The 19,005-nt window shown below is 45.9% G+C and overlaps 1 protein-coding gene across 1 annotated transcript in view; it reads right to left on the bottom strand.

Annotated features, from left to right (window-relative positions):
• Nucleotides 1-16,817, bottom strand: part of KCNK5 (potassium two pore domain channel subfamily K member 5) — a 56,965-nt gene extending 40,148 nt beyond the window's left edge. The window contains exon 1 of the mRNA XM_054023867.1: nucleotides 16,460-16,817. Within this exon, the coding sequence (XP_053879842.1) occupies nucleotides 16,460-16,645 (186 nt within the window). The 5' untranslated portion in view covers nucleotides 16,646-16,817. The remainder of the gene's footprint in view (nucleotides 1-16,459) is intronic.
• Between the last annotated feature and the right edge of the window lie 2,188 nt (nucleotides 16,818-19,005).

Raw genomic sequence — 19,005 nt, 5'->3', positions numbered from 1 at the left:
CATCAGAGAGCATGTGACCAGATCCACTCCTTTAATGTTTATTTTATTAAAGAATCCACAGCTTGTGGCATAATTGTGTAGCAAGGAATGAAGATGTCTCAGTGGCATCTTTCACATCTCTACTTGCAAATATTCCTCAACAGGAGGTTAAACCTTCCCTACCTCAGAAATAACCTAAATTTCTATAGTTGCTTTTGCGCTTGAAATTGGTTTGGTTGAGGATATCATTTTGCTCCAATTTCTCTTTAAGAGCAGAAACACACTATAGCAGGTGGATGTTTTCCATGGAATATGGCCAAAGCTGACTGTTCTATGACACTTCGAACAACTGAAGAACTTCACAGGTGTTTTAAAAAAATATCATAGAACATTGCCAAAGGCATGGAGGTGGAGTCCTTGGCTGCTAGAAGGAGCTGAGATGAAGTCTCTATAATGAAAGCTCCAATTTAATTTTTAATCTCATTGAGAAGCTGGGATACGTATGTCAAAGTTATTTTGATCTATATTCTCCCAACACTACAAAAGTAAGAACTATATTTACTTCCTTGAGAATAAGAGGGAATAATTAAGTGAAGATAACTTTTGTTCTAGTTTCCTCATTTCTGCCATGGACTGGTGAAAGTAATTTACAGACTTACCAGTACTGCTGGAGTCATGAGGGGGGCGTGGTCTCAACTGGAAGAGGCGGGGTCTCTCAAGATTTAAAGGCCCTGGGGCACCAGCTGTGGCTGGGAGCCCCCGGGCCTTTAAATCAACCCGGGGCTCCCAGCTACAGAGGTGACTGGGAGCCCCTGGGGCTCCCTGCAGCGGCGGGAGCTCCGGGCCCTTTGAATCCCGGCCCCAGCCTGGCTGCCGGAGCTGCGGGGGGAATTTAAAGGGCTTGGGAGAGCCCTTTAAATCCCCGCACAGAAGCTGGTGCAGTCCGGCTTACTTTCACCTCTGAGTACACAGTACCTCAAGGATTCACAAAAAATTTTTCATACTACAGACCTCATCTTAACAATACACTTCCTTATGAACACTTCCTTTTCCAATCTGCTATCTCACAGATCACCTCCACAACCCTCCACAATTGCATAAGATCCCCATAGAAACTACTGGAATCTTTTGTTAGTTTTATACATGAAGTAAATATAATTTTTAAATAACCCTCCATCTACAATTCCTGATTTCTCCTCTCAAGGGGAGTCAGCAGGTACACACAAAAAAATAAGAAGTCAAAGGAAATTAACCTACAAACATTAACCTAACTGGAAATTAACCTACAAACATTTTATATAAATTCCATATGTCCCATATGACATCACAAATAGTCAAACCATTTGCAAAGAAGTACTAAGTGCCAAGAACATTTAAGATTACACTCAAATAAACAGTCAAAACCCACACAAATTCATAGGTCTAAGATTTCACTAATGACTCCACTTCAGCTAGTGGATTTTACAACGTAGTAAAGTAAACTGTGGGGCAGTAATCACTTAATTTCAAGAGCTGCACTTAGCATAGAACAGTTTCAGTTTATTTGGAAAAAGTCCAAAACGTTATATGAGAATTATTGACTGTTGAACTGTGTGCACTTCTAGACCAGCAAGATAGTTTCTATGTATTTGCAGCATATTCTTACATATCCAACAGATTGCTATTGAAAGCAAAAGGCAATATTGATATTTAAGGGCAAGCAGCATAGAAAAAAAAACCCAGAGGGTATGGAAAGCTGAGTCACACTTGATCTTCTAACTGAAAAAATGATCAACTAGCTAGCACAATTCCTGTGAAGTTGCAGGCTTCCGTTCACTACCCTTTCTCTCCTTCCTGCTTCTGTTACAGACTCAGCAAGTGTCTCTATTTACTCCTCCTTATATGCCACAAGATAAAGGAAGTCATTGCTCAATTAAATTTCCCTCTTTGCTATGCAGAAACATCTTTAGCTTAAGAGCTGCTCATCATCAGAACCCTAGAAAAATTGTAAGCAAATGAACTATACACCCTTCCTCTCAAAGACACACAAGTTCAGCAGCAAATTTCTTTCTAGCATCTAGTCTGAAACTGCATTACAAAAACATTCTTCAGCCGGAAAAGAGAAAGCAGCTGTTGTGACATCTGTCCAACTGACCAGCTGGCCATATCGCTGCAAAGCTGAGTATGCATTCTTAAGTGTTTGCCAATAAAGCCAGGATGCTCCAAAAATATAAGCTAAATCTTACATTTCACAGAAGTCAAATAAAGAGGTGTATCTACACTAGTTTTACTGAGTAAGCTGTAAGGTCTAGGACCTTCCAAACAGATACTGTACAGCAAAGTTATCACAAATACACCAAATATACACCACACAGGTAATGAGTGTAGTATATTTATTGTTTATATTATTGTAGTACCTAGGAGCCCCAGTAAAAGACCAGGACCCACATTGTGGTAGGCACTGTACAAACACAGAACAAAAGGATAGTCCTTGTCCCAAAGACCCAATCGTTTTCTCTTACAATCATGCCTTGAAAATCTAAACCCGCTTTACAATTTACCTACAAAAGGGTAGAGTGAACTTGATTGTGGCCTTTTTTGCTGCTTTAAGGTGAAGACAGGCAGCCAAGAAGGCTCCCACATTTAAAAAAAAAAATTAAAAACAAAAACCACACACACTTAGTGACACTTCTTTAGCCATCAGGACAGAGCCTATCAATCATTTGGGCATAAGCTTTCATGGGTAAAAAAACCCCATTTTTTCAGATGCATGGATCTCCATGCATCTGAAGAAGTAGTGCAGTTTTTTACCCATGAAAGATTATGGCCAAATAAATCTGTTAGTCTTTAAGGTGCCACTGGACTCCTCACCCAGTGCCTCCCCCTCCTCTGAGCGGGCTCCATTCCTGCACCCTCCCACCCCCAGGGCCTCCTGCATGCTGCAAAACAGCTGACTGCAGCCGTCAGTAAGCGCTGGGAAGGAGGGGGAGGAGTTGATTGGTGGAGCTGCTGGCAGGCGGGAAGCACTGGGGGGAGAGGGAAGAGCTGGCTGCTGATGGGTGCTAAGTACCACGGAGTTGTCACTTATGGTAGTTTGTAAACTATAGAGACTGTCAGATGAAAGCTGCTTTGGGAATCCAAAGTAACATTAAATAACAGATACATATGTAGAGCCTTGTTGTTACAGACAGCCACGATTCATATTTCTAGGATAGCAGAGGAAGTTTCCCTTGATGGAGCCAACTCAGACATATCCATTATCTAATTTTATTAGAGTATTGCACCTGCTGTGACTTCAAAAACAAGCTAGTTTGTATATACATCACGCAGACACACAAGTCTGAAAGGCTGGGATTTTATTTCTGAGCAGCTGGAAACTGGTTACACAATCGTGGGAGGATGCGTTCATAAAACACGAACCGAATCCCTTCAGCATTTGCCAATTTGTGCAAGCCTGCCCAGCTCTTACCTCTCTTCTTAGAAGGCAGCACGATCCCCAGAGCAGGGGTTCTCAACCTTTTTCTTTCTGAGGCCCCCAAACATGCTACAAAAACTTGACAGTTCACCTATCCCACACCATCTGGTTTTCTGCATATAAAAGCCAAGATCAGCATTAGGGGGTAGCAATCAGGGCAACTGCCTGAGGTCCCCACTACAGAGAGCCCTGCAAAGCTTAGTTGCTCAGTTTTCAGCGTCAGTGGGGGCCCCATACAGTGGGGCTTCGTCTTTCTGCCCTGGGCTCCAGTGAGTCTAATGCCGTCCCTGCTTGGCAGATGCCCTGAAACCAGCTTGCGCTCCCCTCTCCCCCCAGCCCCCCCACACACCTCAGTGGGCCCTGGACCCCTGGTTGAGAACCACTGCCCCAGAGCACAAGTTACTGTACCACCAACCCCACAGCAAGGGCTAAGACCAAGCGAGTATGGAGAACACACTACAGACCTGCATGGTGATGGAACACGAACTTTTGAAATATCTAATGGTGTGATAGATTCAGCCCTTTCTGAAAGACTATGGTCCACAATTTGTTTATATGCTTCCTTGCCCCTTCCCTCTTTATGCTGTTTTCTTAGGGAAAAGGAAGAAACACCCAAGGTCTTTGAACTAGCAACAGCTTTCAGAAGGTAATTGACAATCAATGGCTCCTTGGGTCACAGGAACTTATGCACCCGAGTGAGAGAGTCAAATAGGGACGGATGTGAAAACAGAGTTGCTCGGGCAGAGTGCTGAGGAATGGCTTATCCTCCTGTTAACTCAGATTTTTAAAATTATATTTAAATACATCATTTATGCAAATATATCCAGGGCTACAGTTATGCCACATGGTAAGAAAATATTGCCGAAATGTATGGAGCAGAACACAACTCTTTGGAAACTGCAATATGTATCCCAACTTCTTGTTAATCAAAGAGGAATAGGAGCACTTCATACCAATACCAAACTAACACACCAGGGTTCTGTCATGTCTTTGTTTAACAACCTGAACCTGAGGTAGAATGGAGAGTACAGAAGACCAAATTCTGCTCTCAGACCACTAACTTCAGTGAATTTAAGGGCAGAATTTATTCCAGGGTATTTAAATAACTCTGTGATAAACGTTCACCATTCTCCTTATTTCTGCTACGTGGCAGATCAAACCAATGAAACTGAAGTGAAGTTCACACATGCAGGTTTGTAGAGATGTGAATAGATAAGGGCACTTGCATCCAGATTCAGCAAATCATATGCTTGAGTCCTGTAGACAGTCAGTAGAATTTAAACATGTGTTCAAGTGATTTTATGAATTGGGGCCTTTTGGCTTAAAATGATGTGCACAACTTTTTTTTCTTTTTTTCTAAATTAGTCATTAATCAAGGTCTTAAGCCAAGGTAGTTGGGGAAAAAATTCAGATACAGTTAGTTATATGTAGGAAACTTGCCAAAAAAAAGTTAATAATGAGATACTAAGTGATAGGTAATGAGCATTCAAGAATTTCTCATTTTGCATTTGACAAAAATTACATTTTGAAATTCCAGTTTCTTTTTGATGAACATAAACTCCCCTATAGATTTTATCATTACATTAAAAAAAACAAACCACTACCACCCAAATCAATTCCCCTAATATATACTCCACTTAATAGTCAAAATGAACAGTCTTCGCATGATCTACATCCTTTAGAAACCAAGTCACCTGGATTTTCAGTTGGGTTAGTATTGTTAAAGGAATTTTGCTGCACAAGGTAATCCCTCCAAGACAGTGGTTCTCAACCAGGGACACATGTACCCCTGGGGATACGCAGAGGTCTTTCATGGGGTACATCAACTCATATAGATATTTGCCTAGTTTTACAACAGGCTACATAAAAAAGCACCAGCAGTCAGAACAAACTAAAATTTCATACAGACAATGACTTGTTTACACTGCTCTACATACTAGAGCTGACGTATTTCCCAAAGTAAAAACAGGACACTGCATGGGGCTGGCCTGAGCTGCCAGGTGGCGATGCTTGCCTGAGCCCTGGGCTTGCACGGGGCTGGCCCGAGTCTCCCATCCCCGCATGGGGTTGGCCCAAGCCACCTGGAGTCTCTGGTCACACTGTGCTGCCCAGGGCTGGGGCTGACTTCCTGAGCCCCACGCCGCCTGTGGCTGACAGCCTGAGGCCCAGTGCCTGTGTTGCTGCTCACCACGCCCCTGAACGTTCCTCCACACCGTCATACGCACTTTGTTGGCTAACTGGGCATTTGTTCCATTGGCTCTTTCCAACTGATGATCAGTTGACAAGAGCAAATAGGACAAATACCCATTTTTGCCAAAAAAAGTGGGGGCGTCCAGGACAGGGCTTAAAAAGGGGACTGTCATGGATAAAATGGGCCATATGATCACCCTAATGCAAGTACAATATTTATAGTCCAATTGCTTAATTTTATAATTATATGGTAAAAATGAGAAAGTAAACGTTTTTTCAGTGCTGCGACACTTTTATATTTTTATGTCTGATTTTGTAAGCAAGTAGTCTTTAAGGGAGGTGAAACTTGGGGGTACGCAAGACAAATCAGACTCCTGAAAGGGGTACAGTAGTCTGGAAAGGTTGAGAGCCACTGCTAAGAAACTAAACTACTAGCCCCCCAGGAAGGCTACCACATGGTTCAAGTAAAAGCAGGGCCAGCCTTACAGAAATGGCACTCTGGACGAACTTGTATTTTGGCTCCCTTTCTTTGTGTTGAAGTACAGATACACCGTACAGTCACACACCTTGAGTTTACTGGAGAAGCTTTTAAGTTACCGTACAGACTGTGTGCACCTACAGCAGAGACCGCTGCAAAAGGCACTGGCAGTGCCTGGCACCAGTGGGCAGAATGCCAAGCTGGTGACAATGTGACGTGCCAGGGGAGGGGGGAAGGCAGCTCTGCAAGGCACAAACTGAAGCTCAGCACAGCACATGCCCAGCACAGAGTCTGTTTCCCTGAACTGCCATGAACCTATCTGCCCCCCAGGGAGCGCCGCTCCTCAGTGCCACTCAACTTCAGGCATTGCTGTATGCTCCCAGGAATACTCGCCACTAGCCCGGGCACACTCCAGCTGCCCCTGCTCCACAGGCATTTGGGGGTGGGTGAGCAACTACCGTGGCTGGCAGACTGCGCCTGGCAGCCCAGTGTGAGTGCAGGAGACACCAGGAAGAAGTAGCTCTTCCTGCACTCTCCTGGCCCCCCCTCCCCAGTGCATGGCACAGCCCCAGGGGCAAGGCCAGCCCTGGCTCCAGCCCGCCCTGCAGGGCACTCCCCTGGGCCCACCGGGGCTCCCCTAGCTCATCTCTGGGGCAGACCCTCGCCAGGGGCAAGTTGCAACAACCCCCGCACCTGGAAGCCGGCCCGACCCACCTGCTTGCTCTGCTGAGCCAGGACTTCGCATGGGGCAACAAAGCCACCCACAAGTGGCAGGGGTTACCCTGCCCGGGTGCCGGAACCCTCTTGACCACTGCGCCCTGCTCTTCCCAACCACGGTCTCCTAGGCAGTCACCCATGTCGCCCACCGTAAAAGCATTTTTTAAATATAGCACTATGTTAAGAACTCCGTGAGAGGGCTACAAATGCAGTACTTTGTTTAAAGAGGGGCTAAATATGATCTTTCAGCCATGTGTCCCAACTATGTCTTTTTGTTGTTGTTTTGTTTTTTGGTTTTGCAGTTGTTTTTTTAATAGCAACAAATGTTTTAGTTATTTTCTAAAGAGACTGCACAGTTGCTTGACTGTTAATGTCAGTTGCAACGTAGTTTGTTTCTGGTTGTATCTCTATTTTGTTAGTATGTTTGTTCTAAGGATTTAACAGCATTGTGGGAAAATAAATCTAATTGAAAACAAACTGAACTCTTATTTATGGTGAAAGTAACATTTTGTTCCAAAAAGATCAGTGGAAAAATGGAACGCAATCCTGAATTTTTACAAGCTTCAGAAGCAAGAGGGGTGATGCAACAGCCGTATGGTGGCATGATGTAATGCATTATTTCCTAAAATAACCAGGGGGAGACTATGTTAGCAGCACCTAAGGCTGAGTCTGTGCTAGGAAAACTCGAACTCAGAGTTCTCCACAGATAGTGGCAATAGGGGAGGCTGTAGCATTGATAGGGTTCAGGCATTTTTCCACCTTGCCATTTAACCCTGCTCCAAATAGGATTAGACAATAAAGCAACTAAAAACAAACAGCAACAAAAAACCCCACAAGACACCCAGCCCTTCCCCAGCCTCCACCTACTCACTCTGAAGTTACCTAAATTACAGAGTATTGCAGTACTGTTTTCTATTGGTGAATTGTGGGTCCCAATTTTCCTAGTATAGATAGATACTGCCTATTAAGCAGCATAACCTAGTAGTTAGAGCAGGAAGACTAGGATTGCCAGTTTTAGTTGGATGTATTCTTGGAGGTTTCATCACATGACATTAATCTTTAATTCCTGGAGACTCTAGGACAATCCTGGAGGGTTGGCAATCCCAAAGAAGACAGGAGTCCTAGGTTCCATTCCCTCCTCTGCAACTGGTTGCTGAGCAACCTCAAACAAGTCAATTAAGGCCCAAGTTCCTAGTTCCCCTATTTCTAAAATGTGTAAAACAATACTTACCTTTCAGAGATAAGACTTAATTTGTGCTTTAAAAATTCTTTGGCTCTAGAGATTAACAACGATTATATTTTCCCTTAAGAAGAATTTTGTATTAGCAATCTCCTGTCCCATTCCTGTGGAGGTGGCTCGATTTTATTTTTTTAAACCATGTAAGACTTGGAAATATTTCATGGATTTAAACTATGTTGTATTTTGCTTTGGGAAAAAAATCAGACAGCCTGGTGCAAACTACGAAGCTCAGATTACTATTAAATTCTGGCCTCTCCCCACCAATTCTTTAGATGGCAGCAAATCAGGAAATCGGGGCAGCTATGTGGTCTGTGACACTATGTGCCCAATTTACATACAACACAATTCTTATGAAAATATGCCAATGGCACCTTTCAATGAAGAGCAAATCTAATTTGATTACTTTATTAACTTGGAGGGGAATGAATCACCACTAAAAATCTCTACTCCCTTTACTGAGCGTTGAGCAAGTGGAGTTAAATCTTAATAGCCTTTCAAGTTTTGGAAAAATAGCTTACAGATGCTCTCAAACCTGAGAAATATTGTACACAAAATTAAACCTTATGATGTTAACTTTGAAGTAATGAACCCTGGATATCAAGCATTCAAAGAAAGTATTTTATTTCTTTTATAAGAAGTGCAATATGAGAGGGAAACAAAACACAACCACCACATGTACAAAATGGAATTGAGTCAAAATCCTTAAATCCTGCCTGAAGTTGTCAACTTCTATATCCTCCTGTTTGCATACTCTCTGAACTGCCTTGCAGGTATTTTTCTTTAGCAAAAAAAAAAAAAACCCAAACAACCACACACACACCCCTCCACCCTCCCCCTCCTCCCCCCCCAAAAAAACCCACACACGAAAAAACCAAAAAAACCACATGCACACTAATCCGAGCTCTCCTTGAGGTTCTCTCTAGCACTTCTTCACAGCACTGGGCTCTGGTCCAAATAGTCAAGCTATCTGGTTACTTTAGATATATTTTAGGCCTTCTGGTTTTAGTGTTGTAAGATTTTTGAATAAATACCTTAATTATTTGCACAAATACCTAAAGAAAGCAAACATCACTAGCTGGAACAGGCAGTTTTTCCTCTTCCTTTTGTAGGTTTTTCTCCCAAAACAAGTTTCCTACACATAGCTTTGAATTCTTTCCGTCACTGCCACCAGCCAAACTTACTGGCTTATCAAAGAGAAATATTTTGGCTGCCCCCACCACCGCCACAAGAAAAAGTTCCCAATAAACAAGATCGGTAAGACTCACCACATGAGTATAGCTCCCAATTGTTACCTGAGTGTTTCACAAGCTGGGTGGGGCAATAATGAGCAGATGAAAGAAATTGGAGTGAAGGGGGAAGACTGCATAGCCTCATCTACCCCTGCGCTGAAAATGCACTCCCACAACAGAGGAAGAAAAGCAGTGGGCAGGTCTTCAGAAGTCACCACCTGGCCTCACTGCTCTATCAGTGCATCCGAAGAAGTGGGCTGTAGTCCACGAAAGCTTATGCTCTAATAAATTTGTTAGTCTCTAAGGTGCCACAAGTACTCCTGTTCTTCTTTTTGCTCTATCAGAGGCTTCCTCCTGCAACTGGCTGCAACAGCAGGTTGCATGTACAAGTTTTCAGATTTCATTGTCTGCACACAAAAAGTTGTACCACTTTATACTATTGTAGTTGAAGTGGTACAACCCCACTAGAGTGGATGCAGTTTTATACTGGTATAAAAGGGTCCATTACAGTATAGCTATTTCCATACATGAACAGGAATAAGCTATACTGGTATAAGGCACCTCGATACCAGTATAACTCCATCCACAGTAGTGGGGTTATACCAATACAACCATGCTGGTTAACCCCCTCCCAACATAATTATACCAGTACAAAAACTGTGTTTTAGACCAAGCCTTATGCTACTATCCCAGCAGTTCTCAAACTCAGTCACGACTCTGTTTTAATGGGATCACCAGGGCTGGCGTAAAACTTGTTGAGGCCCAGGACTGAAGCCGACGCCCAAGCCGAAATGCCTGGGGCTGAAGCCAATGCCCGAGGGCTTCAGCCCTGGGCATTGGGGCTTGGACTTTGGGTTTGGCCCCCTGCTGCCTGGGGTGGCAGGACTTTGTCCACCTCCCCGCCCAGGGCAGTGGGGCTTGGGCTTGGGCTCCAGCTCCCCCCGGGTGGTAGGACTTGGGTGGGCTCAGGCTTCAATCCCCCCTCTTGGGCTCATTTAGTCATTTTTGTTGTCAGAAGGGGGTTGCTCTGCAATAAGTTTGAGAACTGCTGTAAACTATCCCAAGCTTCTCCTCTATGCTCCTGTGGTAGCCAGCCCAGCTGAAAAATCATGCTGCCTGGCCCCGTGAAGCTAAATGACAACCTTCCTCACCAGAAATAACATGCAGCCTTCTGTTGAGTTAGCTCTGGCAGATTTAGAAAGCAAAAGACTTTTAAAAATATAATTCTCAAGGGCATTTGGGGCCCTCTACTTTGTGTGTTCATCATTTGTTGGTAATTTAGTTAACTGTAAATTATAGTTATTCCAGATAAATGACCAATTAACGTGTGCAGTTTTGAAATTCCTCAGAATCTTCTTGGAGGTGGAAAATTACACAAGGCATTTCACAAAGTTTTGGGAGTGGACCCTCAGACACCAATTTACATCACTGAGCATGTGAGTGCCTCCCCACCAATCCCCAACATCTCCTTGCAGGCGTGTGTAAAATTGTCAAAATAAGGACACACAGGGTTTGATCAGAGGAAAACTGAAACATGGCTTAACTGCTTTATCTAGAACCATAGCGTCACCTGGCTGAAAGTAGCCATTTACACAACATATACACACTGTGCACATTGGTATAATTCTACATGCCTCAGTGAGACACTTCAAACATTGCATTTAGGAATCCTTAATAGGGAACAAGTGTCCTTACCTTTATTACAAACACTACATAAGGTTATTAGAAGAGTAGTTTATTTTTCACTGCATTATTTACTTTTTGCATTTCTCTCAGTGCAGGTGGTAAAAACAGACTGGTTGGATTCATCTGCAGGTTCTCATGCTCTAGCATTTGCTGCAATGTGTCATTCGTAAATTCTGTAGGAAATGTTTGTTAACCTTTTTCCACGAGAATGTATTTTAATTCGGTGCATTTCTATTATTAAGTGTAGTGAAACCTTGTTTTCCAGAATCTAAATTTTAGGCCAAATTGACCTGACACTGTCCCCCTTAAAAGCAATTTTAGTCCGTTAATATAGAAATACTAGTCTAAATGGGACTTGACAAGCAAATAAATTGATAAGGTCCCTGGCTTCTTGGAGCTTAAGATCACAGGACCAGATTCTGCAGCCACTCCACAAAAAGAATTTCCATTGTTCTTGTGCCCAATGTGTCTACTTAATTGGACACTAAATCAGAACACAGCGTGCTGGGTCTGAGACAAGACAGCATGCAGCCCTGCTCTTGGGACAAAATTATTTCTTGTTATTTTTGTTTTCTTTCCCACCATCCTATTACATAAAGCAGGTCAGCAGAGCTAACCTTTTCTGCATTTTTTTGTGGTTTCCTTGGGGTTGATTATTAGAAGATAAGCTAAGTTTGGTGGACACTTGTTGAAAGGCTTCACAGGAAGAAGGGATATTAAAGAAGGGAGGACAGTCAACTGACACATACAAGATCAACGACCAGGGGCGGCTCTATGTTTTTTGCCGCCATAAGCATGGCAGTCAGGCAGCTTTCGGCGGCAGGCCTGCCGGCGGTCCACTGGTCATGCGGATTTGGCAGCGTTGCTGCGCGTTATCTGCCGCTCCCGCGCCTTCGGTGTACCCGCCGCCAAATTGCTGCTGAAATCATGGGACCGGCGGACCTCCCGCAGGCATGCCGCCAAAGGCTGCCTGACTGCCGCCCCCCGCGGCTTGCCGCACCAGGCACGCGCTTGCTGCGCTGGTGCCTGGAGCTGCCCCGGTCAAGGAGGCTATTCAAAGCCTCAGAAGGCTGCATTGCAGAAGGCAAGTACTGAGGGGAAAGGATACAAAAGGAGCAACCACGCAGAAGGCTTAAGAGGAGTAGTGGGAGAGAAGGGAAGAGACAAAAGTAAAGATGTGAGTGGGTCTGGAGTCATGCAGAACCTTGAAGACAAGTTCAGGGAAGCAAATGAAGGGACTCAAACAGGGGCATGACAGTTTGAGCCGTGGGAGAGGAAGATAATTTTACCAGCGTAGTAGTTTTGGATGTGCTGGAGGGGGAGTAAGTTGACAGGTGGTTCCAGAGGTTCAGGCAGATGACCAGGGACAGACAGAAAAAGGATGGATTTTAGAGATGTTTTAAGAACCAGCAGGAGTCAACAAAAGCACGGATACCGGATGAGGAAAGAAAATTTAAATATGACTCAGACTGTAAGTAATACAGGTACCATGGGTGAAATCCTGGGCTTCATTGAAATCGATAGGATTTTTGCCACTGACTTCAGTGGGGCTGGATGTCACTCCACATTTACATTCTCTGTGAGAAATGCCATGCACACTAGGACACTATATACAATAGTTTAACAATAGTGACAGCAATATTGTAAGCCTAGATGACCTGGAGGATAACAATATCATCATCAACTGTTACCAAGAGGAGTGAGAGAAGGGAAAAATCAGCATCACAATTTAGCCATGTTGAGTTTGAGCTCGCAACGGAACACCCATCAGAGAGGTGGGACAAGATATTGAAAAGTGTGGTTATTTTGGAAGTAGTCAACATGGAGATGATAAATGAAGCCATAAGAGCTTGAAGAGTTCTAACAGGGACAAGGGTGTAGAGCAGTGGAGGGAAGCCTGTGACCCACATGCAGCCCGTTAGGGTAATCCGCTGGCAGGCTGCGAGACAGTTTGTTTACATTGACCGTCTGCAGACACGGCCGCCCGCAGCTCCCAGTGGCTGTGGTTCACCTTTGCGTCGCCATACAGTTGATCAGCGCAAGCCTGGGGGGGGGGAGGGGGAAGGAGGAGGAATGCGGCACGCTTGGGGAAGAGGCAAGGCCAGGGCGGGGATTTGGGGAGGGATCCAATGGGGGGAGGAGGGGGCGGAGTCAGGGCAGGGGGGAGAGGGGCAGGGGGGAGAGGGGCACGAGCCCCCTCCGGGCTCCGCTCTGCCTGTGAGTGGAGGCAAAATATTGGGACAATTCGTGTCCTGACTGAAGGTAGGTCGGGACGCGGGACAAATAAGCAAATATCGGGACAGTCCCGATAAAATCTGGACGTCTGGTCACCCTACTCACAGCCCACCAGTGGATTACCCTGACAGGCTGCAGGTATAGAGAGATAAAGGCATAGAGAGGGATAAAGGACAGAATCCTGAGGGGCAATAGAAAGAAAAGTCACTGGGTATTGTCTTCACTGCACAGCTGGCCAAGGTGACTGGCACCTGGGTGAGGCTAACCTGAGTGTGAACATTCCCACAGCAAAGCCTACCCTCATTATTGTGTCCTCACTGTTTCTGCATTCACACATGTGTGTCTGGAGATGTATCCCATAGTTCTTTTTGCCAAGACACTTTAGGATTCACTCCCAGTCAGTTGTCGGAAAACTTGTCTGTCCTTTGAGGCAGTGTCATCAATTTAGAGGTGCTGGGTGAGCTAATGCCCCCCCCCCCCAAGGTTTTTGTACTTGCTTAAAGTTCCACAGGCTGCAGAGCCAGCAGGGGCCCTGGCCCAGCCCCTTTTAAGCAGTGGTCCTGTCCTAAATTAGCACAGCTGCTGCCAGAGTGTTGCTCCAGCTGTGAGGTCATAATGCCACTAAAATTTGACTCAGCTGCCCCACCATAAACATGGAGGGGCAGCCAGGCCAGTCAGAAGGGCCCGTGACTGTGCCAGGAGGCAGGGCATGGGGGAGTGGGGTCTCTGGGAGGTCTGGAGGGGGTGTTTGGCTGGGAGGGGGCATGGAAGATCTGTGTGTTGGGGCTCTAGGGAGTGGGGGTTCTTTGTGGGGTGCTGGGCAGTTGTGATGGGGTTGCTGGCAGGGAGGCGCTGTTAATTTGTGGCAGGGTCTGGGGGGGTACTGGGCATAGCGGGTCCAGGGGGCTCTGGCCATCGGGAATCGGGGTGGGGGCGTGTTCCGGGGGGGGGAGGAGGAGGAGGATGTGTGGCATGGCATGGGCCCACCCCCGAGGGGAAGGGCACACTGGCAGTACAGGGCCAGGCGGGCCATTGTGCATCTGGCAACTGCTGGTTTGTAAATAATGCCCTCACACTGGGCTGAGCGGACATGCCATGCCCCTGTCCGGCCCCTCGCTCCGGGGACCGACACCCCCCCACGCCATGCTCCATTGCCCCCATGGGGACCCACAAATATGTTTGGCGCAAGGCCCACAAAAGGTTAATCTGGCCCTGCTAGGACCAAACATATGGCCAACCCCATTTTCTTCATTCTCCACTGCTCACCTCCATATATGGCTGCACTGAGTGTATGTGTTTTTTACATGTAAAAAGTATTGCACGGGCTCCAAAGAGACAGACAACATGGTTTTGCCAATTAGTGCACACACTAGATGCATAGCAAGGCACTAACAGGTTAGTATTACGGCGTGATCTGTTGAATCTTATTAAGTAGCTGTAAAGAGGAGTTATACATACATGGAACCCGTCCCCTCCACCACCAACCACTCCTTATGGTTAGGAAGCGGTCCAGTGCTATAGATGTAACAAATCATGGAGGTTAAGTGAGATGCAAAGAATAGACTTGCTATATATTACAAAGATTAAACTATACGCTGCATTTACTCACCATATTATATGGGGTTCTCGGTAATTGGTGTATTAAAATATCTAGTATTTACCCCTTCACATATACTAAGCTTCATAAAAATGAAGTTCAAATTGTAACCCTTCCCACCCAAGCAAACCATACAATTTTAACTGGTTTCCCCTTAACCCAAGTTTTTCCCAGACCAAGTTATTAGAGCTAAACACAGATCCCAGGCAAACTTTTCAAAGTAGAACTTACTAAGCACATAGAAAAAACAAAAACAGGCCAAGCAAAGAAGAGGATCAAGTGCACCAATTGCTTGGCTTCATCTTTTGTTTCCCTGATTCTCATGCCACCACCTAGGGTCCATTCAGATATCCAAAAGTATCCCCATCGAGTTCAAAAAAGAAGGGGAAATCTGTTAGTTGTGGTAGCTCTGCTAATCTCATCTGTTAAAGAGTTGCTACAGTAATGCATCAGCAAACAGTTCAGTAGTGTAATTCCCCAGAGTAGTACCTTATTGAGGCAGCCTAAGGAGGAGTCAATACTTTTTTGAAACCAAGGGAAATGAAATTAACACTCTACCCACTGTTTCACAGACAGTACAGGCAAATTACGCTTACAGTAAACCAACTGTATTTTAAAAATTAGCATCTCTCCCTTTAGTGGAAAACCTCACGTTTTTATTGTAAACGCAACTATTCCTTTCAGTTTGATGTGTTTTAAAACTATACAAGATACTGCATTGTCTTAAAAGGAAAAGGGAAAAAAAAAAAAGGGGGGGGGAACCCTACTGAGCACATCACCTGCTGATATAAACCCAGTCTGCTGGCCTGTGCCCCAAGGAAGCCACATGCCCAGCCTGCAACTGGCAAAAAAAACAAAAAAACAAAAAACCAACAACAACAACAACAAAAAAACACCTTGAATGCTCAGCACTGACACTTTTGCAATGTGTGAAATTTATAGGAAGTTGATTCAAACTCAATACACCAATTAAGAGAAAGTATTTGTCAAACTCGCCTTTCTCATTTTAAAAATAAAATTCTTCATGAAATCTCAAATGTTAAAAACACACACACATACCCCATAGGTATGAATGAAAATACTTTGTTAGAAAACCAATTCCCCTCCCCCTTCCTTAAAGGCATGCATACACCTGTTTTAAGTGCACCCTACTTGGGAATTTACTCTTCAAAACACACACCTCCCACGAAGACTGGCCCTCCCCTGTTAGAAATCTCCCCCAGACGTAAACTTTTGAGTTACTTAGGGCCTAGGTTTTGCATGGCAGGCGTCCCAGCTAAGTCAGGAACCTGCTTGGGGCAGGGACTTTTAAAGAGACTTGTAAGACATTTACGGGAACACAAAGCACTATTGCGGTGTAGCCCTTCATTCAAAGTTTTGGCTCAGAGGGGTAATCGCATGACACGCACACATGTCTTGTTATTGGGAGGATGTTGGTCAAGGAGACATCAGCCTTAGCTCTCCCTGTCTCGGCTAGGGGTTACTAACGCTGCCTTGCCTCACAGGGAGGATTTGTGAAGCTCTCTTAACCGCGCTTTGAGATCCTCGTTAAAAGGGTCACACACAATGCAGGGAAACTCTCAAACGGCCAACCCTCCATAGTCACCCCCAGAGCAGCCCGAACAGGCGACAGGAGGCAGCTGCCCCCACTTACCTGCAGGATCTTCTCCAGCCCCTCCTGGCTCAGGCAGGGAAACTCCTTGAGCAGCTCAATTTTCTTGTCCTTGTAATCTTCCGTCGCTGCTTGCCAGTTCGGCTCCTCCAGGACTTCAAAGATAGCTGCCCCAATGGACAGGTAGAAGATGATGGCAGAAGTCAGCAAGGGGCCCCTGTCTACCATGGTGCTGGAGGGGACGGCTCAGGCACAGGGACGAGCAGGGCGCTGGAAATGCCTTGGTGGGGCGCAAGGAAGAGAACAGCAGCCTTAGGCTCTCTCTGGAGAGTGACTGGGACGCTCTTCTTCCTCCTTCTCCTGCCCTGCTCTCCCTCCCCCCCACACCTTTCTTTTCTCCCTCCCTTTTTGTCTGTGTGGCTCCCTCTCTCTCTCTCTCTCCCTCCCCTTGGCCTCTCGCTCTCTCTCTCCTCCCACCGTCTCCTCCCTCCTCTTCTCCCCTCTCCCTCTGGCTGCCTCCCGCCTTGCGCCTTCGGCGGCTGTTTGAATTTGGTGCCCCTACTCCCCTTCCCGGACGGCGCATGCGGGGCGGATGGAGGGGAAAGTTCTCCGCCTCGGCTGAGCAGCTCTGGGTCAGGTTCCCACCCCGGAGATCCGGGACAGGGAGGCCAGGGGACCTGCGTTCAGCCGCGCTTTACCCGCTCCATGTGCCGCTGTGACCCCGCTCCGCTGGGCTGCCCCCGCCCCTGGCAGACACGTGTGTGCGCTCCACCGCGCAGCCCGCCACGGCGGCCCCAAGAAGGGCGACTAGAGCCCCGGTAGAAAGAGCTGGGAGGGAGTCTAATCTCCGCAGGTGCCCTGTGTGCGTGAGAGAGAGAAAGACACCCCCTCCGCCTGTACTATGTGTCTGAGTCACCCCTCCGCCTGTATTAGGGATGGTGGTGGTGAGAGAGTCACCCCTCCGCCTGTACTGTGTGTGGAGGGTGGTGAGAGAGTCAATCCTCTGCATGTACTGTGGGGGTGTGAGTGTCACCCCTCCGCCTGTACTGTGGGGGTGTGAGGCACCCCACCGCCTGTACTGTGGGGGTCTGTGTGAGAGAGAGAGACCCCTCTGCCTGTACTGTGGGGGTGTGGGTTTTGTGAGACACTGCTGTGCCTGTGTGTGTGTGAGAGAGAGAGAGAGTCACCCCTCTGCCTGTCTTGTGGGGGCATGAGAATGTTACCCTTTCGCCTGCACTGTGGGGGTGAGATGCCTGTACCCTGTGTGTGTGTCTGAGAGAGACCTCTGCCCTTACCCTCTCTCTGTGGGTGTGAGACACCTCTGCCTGTACTGTGTGTATTGTCATCTGTGACAGATAAATGGGGATTTGAGCACAAACCCCTATTTAAAACTAGTAGTGTCAGGGCTAGAAGCGTGACCCATGTTACTGGAGATTGGGTGAATCTAGACGATAACTGACATTTATGGTGCCTGGGGGCTCTACACACCTCCCCCATATATGTGAATGACCACCCACGTTAATGGGGTGTGAGATCTGATCCTTTTTTTTCCTGGAGCTGAGCAGGGGTAAGAGGATGCAGCTCTCATTTCTCCTGACGAGGGAATAGACTGTCACGAGACAAGTTTTTGGAACATGTCTTTAGTTTTCATCTGAGCTGGCCAAAATGGCGAAGGCCAAAAAACAGGGAAAGGAGCCCTGTGCAGCTTCCCTTTCACCCACTACCTTGTCGGTTTAGATTGTAAGATTTTCAGGGAAGGAACTATGTCCTCCTCTGTGGTGGTAAAACCCCTAGTACATTTCGTGCCTTTAATAAATAATGCATATGAGAGAGAGACCCTGCTAGTGTTCTTCTGTAAGACATTCAAAAACTCCCAACTTTGAGATAATCCAGTGTGGCTTATTCATAAAGCCTTGCCCAGGAATTGTATTGACCTTTACTTTTAAAGAAGGGGTTAAAGAGAGAAAAAGTTGCAGCACTGTGTTGGATGAGAGGAGTTGGAAATGTGAGACAAGGGGAGGATGACATGTACTGAGAAAAAGGGTGGAGGGGAGAGGCGAGAAGGGAAGCTGGAAAGAAGAGACAGTGCAGGAAGGAAGAAAAACAGAGCAAAATGAGAAGAAATAAGTGGAATTAAGATAAAAATGAGAGAAATGTGGGGGGAAATCCTGCCATAGGTATGGGTGTTCAGTTATTGGTGTGTAAAACACAAAGTGATATCAAAGTAGTGCTCTTGTGAGACTGCTTATAGAAAACTAAATTGCTCCCTACATAAACAGCCTTCTCCAACAATGTATACCTTCATCACAGGCAACTATAATCTACAGTAGGTGCTCTTTTTTTCAAGCTTAGCAGTTTAGTAGCAAGGTGAGAGAAACCACTAATGGGGAATAGGATAGAGGTCTATAAATTCATTAATGCTGTGGAGAAAGTGAATAAGGAAGTGTTATTTACCCCTTCACATAACACAAGAACTAGGGGTCACCCACTGAAATTAATAGTCAGCAGGTTTAAAACAAACATAAGGAAGTACTTCTTTGCACAATGTACAGTCAGCCTGTTGAAATCGTTGCCAGGGGGTGTTGTGA

Source organism: Malaclemys terrapin, chromosome 3, assembly GCF_027887155.1.
Source record: "Malaclemys terrapin pileata isolate rMalTer1 chromosome 3, rMalTer1.hap1, whole genome shotgun sequence".
Lineage (NCBI taxonomy): Eukaryota > Metazoa > Chordata > Testudines > Emydidae > Malaclemys > Malaclemys terrapin.
Note: the sequence above shows the minus strand (reverse complement) of the source record. Positions and strands in the feature narration are given on the sequence as shown.